The sequence below is a fragment of the Monoraphidium neglectum genome (assembly GCF_000611645.1).
Source record: "Monoraphidium neglectum strain SAG 48.87 unplaced genomic scaffold scaffold02784, whole genome shotgun sequence".
Taxonomy (NCBI): Eukaryota; Viridiplantae; Chlorophyta; class Chlorophyceae; order Sphaeropleales; family Selenastraceae; genus Monoraphidium; species Monoraphidium neglectum.
Window position 1 is genome coordinate 1 of NW_014010844.1, and position 3,333 is coordinate 3,333.

At 62.2% G+C, this 3,333-nt stretch overlaps 1 protein-coding gene across 1 annotated transcript in view; it reads left to right on the plus strand.

The window, feature by feature from the left end:
* Positions 1–437: 437 nt before the first annotated feature.
* The window catches only part of MNEG_11525 (hypothetical protein), a gene marked incomplete at both ends in the record, with an annotated part of 3,654 nt that continues 758 nt past the window's right edge, over positions 438–3,333 (plus strand). The window contains 8 exons of the mRNA XM_014040003.1: positions 438–449; positions 644–822; positions 1,081–1,127; positions 1,353–1,416; positions 1,810–1,982; positions 2,279–2,440; positions 2,625–2,758; positions 2,947–3,021. Coding sequence (XP_013895457.1) covers positions 438–449; positions 644–822; positions 1,081–1,127; positions 1,353–1,416; positions 1,810–1,982; positions 2,279–2,440; positions 2,625–2,758; positions 2,947–3,021 — 846 coding nt within the window. The remainder of the gene's footprint in view (positions 450–643; positions 823–1,080; positions 1,128–1,352; positions 1,417–1,809; positions 1,983–2,278; positions 2,441–2,624; positions 2,759–2,946; positions 3,022–3,333) is intronic.

The following is a 3,333-nucleotide window of genomic DNA, read 5'->3' on the forward strand; positions in this document are numbered from 1 at the left end:
ATCACGCTTGCCTGAGGCTCATATACCTCCTTGTCCTATTTGACGGGCGCTTGCCCCTTGCCTCTTGCCCCGCGTCCCCCCCCTCACAGCACTCTGCAGACGGCGCTCAAGACGCCCGTGGCCATCACCGCGGTCGACGCCAGCAAGGCGCGCTCCGGCCTCTTCTTCTACGAGAACGGTGGGCCCGCGCCCGCAAGCACAGGGAGCCTGCTGTGCCATTGATCCGGCTAGGGTTGGGATCCAAGGGTGTCATCATGGGCCGAGAATTTCGCAGCAACCCCTCGAATTCCTAGCGTGTGTTTGCCGCATTGCTCTGTACATCCCTTAAATTATGATGCGAGCGTGCTTCGCGGCTCCCCACAGTGCGCAACCCCCTGAAGGACCCCTCAAAGCCGTTGAAGACCAGCGGCTTCACATCTCCGCTGCGCCCTTCAACGATGGGCGACACGGTGGGTGGAACGCGGCTGCTGGGGCGCCATTGCTTGCTCATGGATGGCTCAGGGTTCGTTCTGTCACCCAACAACTGTGCATGCAATATGCCGGCAACATCGTGAAACCGGGCGGCATGGACAGAGTTTGTATCACGCCGCTGGTCGCCCCAGGACCGGGGCCATGCTGGGTGCCTCGCGCCTGGACCCCGCAGGCGCTCGTGCGCATCCAGAGCCCCATGACCCGCAAAGAGGTGGAGGCCATGACTGTGGCCGACCTAAGTCTTGGGGAGCTCGACCTGGTGAATGTGGAGACGGCGCGGGCCGGGGTGGACGCCCAGGGCAATAAGCTATGGGTGCCGTCGATGCAGCTGACCCTGCACGACTTCTACGTGTGAGCGGGCGTGCTGCGCTAAGAGGGTGTCGGGACATGCCTGCTGGGACCGTGCCGCCCGACATGCTTAACACGTGCAGCAATGTCTGCACACAGCTCCACGCATCAACACGTGTATCCAGGTGGTCAGATACGGCAATGTTGGCATGTTTTGGCATGTTTTCAGCAGAACCAGAAACCAAACCCTCAAGCAACCTTTGGAAGTAATGTTGGGGCCGCCTTTGCCAAACTGTCGCCGCCGCCTGCGACGGTCCGCAGGTGGCAGGTGGCGCGTGCAACCAGCGCAGCCCCCGGGTTCCTGCCACGTGAGTCGGAGGGGATTGGGGTTTAGGATTCACCGTGGTGCACGACGCTAGCCAGCTTGCCAGCTGGCTAGCTAGCTGCAGCGCCGCACGCCGTGCCCGGGTGCACCCTCACTCATGTGAAATCTGCCATGATTCCTGGCGCACAAGATCAATTAACGCGTAACTTCACATCTCACTTGTTCCGCACCAAACCTCACACCTGCCATTCCTGTGAATTTCCTGCAGCCGCTGAGGTGTCGCCTTCTGACGGGCTCACAAAGGAGGACGGCTCCTGGCCACGCCCGCGCACGTAAGCCGGCAACCGGGCGCAATCGCTTGGAAGAGCCGAAAGGCGTCGTGCCGGCGACACCGGCGACACCGCGAACCCATGGGATGGACACGCGCGCGCGCACACATACACACACACACACACACACACACATGTGTGCGTGTGTGTGTTGATGATGCATTGTATTGCCTGCACATTTGTGTGTATCTGCGTGTGTGTGTATGCATGTGTGCGTGTGTGCGTGTTTGTTTTTACATGCACAACGAAACACAAGGCGTGTGCCCGCACCTGTCAATAGTATTGCATCGGCTCTGTCCACTCCTATCCATGACCCACGTCAGGTGAAACTTCCCCTTGCATCTCCAATTCACGCCGCTCATGGCCGCCGCCTCTCAAATTCCCTCCAACCCCCAGCTTTGTCGACGGCGGCCTGGCCAACAACGACCCGACATGGATGGGCGTGGGGCTGATGCTGATGCTGTGGGGGGCGCGCCGCCAGGCGCAACACGAGGCGGTCAGGAAGGGCGAGCTGCCGGGCGCCGCGCCCAAGCCCCTCACCTTTGTGGACACCGCGGTCTTCAGCGTCGGTGCGCTGCTCCTGGCTGCTGTACCCAGGGCTGAAAGTGATCTGGCGTATTGGGCATGTGCACCTGCACCCCTGTCATGCCGGCGGCACACGCATTCCAGGCTGCCTGCTTGTGACGCCGCACTGCATGATTTCGTGCATGCTCGAAGCGCTGTTTGGAGTAGAGTTGATCGTGTGTGCCGCTGGTTTGGGGGGTAAAATGTGCACCAGGTTGTACACAGCAACTATCAGCATGCTGGCGGCCGCCAAGCTCGCCCGCGGCCGGCCCACGGCACCGGCAACCAAATTCCCTGGCAGGCACCGGCCAGTCTCAGACGTGGGGCGCGTTGCATGACGGCCCCTTCAGCGGCGGCCCCATCACCGGGCTGCTGAGAGCCCTGGCGCTGCTTGGGGACCTTGTGTCTTTGACCATGGCGGTCAACGGAGAGGACAAGCAGAGCATACTCAGGCTGATCTACTGTGAGTCATTTAGGATGTCTGATGATGCGTTTACCCGCGATGGTGATCCTTGATAGTGGTCCCGCTGGCTACCTTTGCAGGTAGACAGCTTGCCGTCACCCTTGCCCACCACCCATCCGCTACCACATCGACCATGTGATAATCTGCGTCATCCCATGTGCGCATGTCTCCTTTTGCGGTCCAGATGGCCTCCTGCGCCTGCCAGAGGGACAGTACATGCGCATCCAGCTGCCCTTTGGCGATACCACGGCTGCAGAGCCCACCGCAGGTCTCTCCTCGCAGCGCAGCACACCAGCGGTCCCGACCCCCACCCCCGGGGTGCCACTCCCTGAGAGGCCGGGTGCTTTGGGGAAGCGGCTTCATCCTGCAGCTCTCCACTCTCCACTCTGCTAGCATGTCCGGCGCGCCCGGCCTCCGACGAACCCCTTGCCACCCCACTCCCTGCTGCCTGTTATCGTTTCGCCCCGCTGTCCGCGCCCGGCCTTGCAACCACTTGTGGCCCCCAGCTGACGCGCGAGGAGCTGGCTGCGCTGGACAAAATGGACGACCCCGACCCCGATGTGCTTAAGGTGTACGAGCAGGTGCGTGGGGCGGGCGGATGGACAGGTTGGAAAAAAGCAGGCCAGGCCGTCCCGTTACACCCAGCCAGCAGCTGCTGCTGGCGGAACGAGGACATTTAGAAACTTCGGGTGACTCGCAAGCGTTGGCTGCAGCGGGGCTTGTATGGGTTCTGTGTGTGTGTGTGTGTGTGTGTGTGTGTGTGTGTGTGTGCACGCGCGCACGCGTGTGTATGTCCCGTACGTCGGCCTCCAAACCTCACCCCCCCTAAACACCCGTCTCCTCCGCGCCCCCGCGCTGCGGCCGCCCCGCCCTTCTCCCCCCCCCCCCCCCCC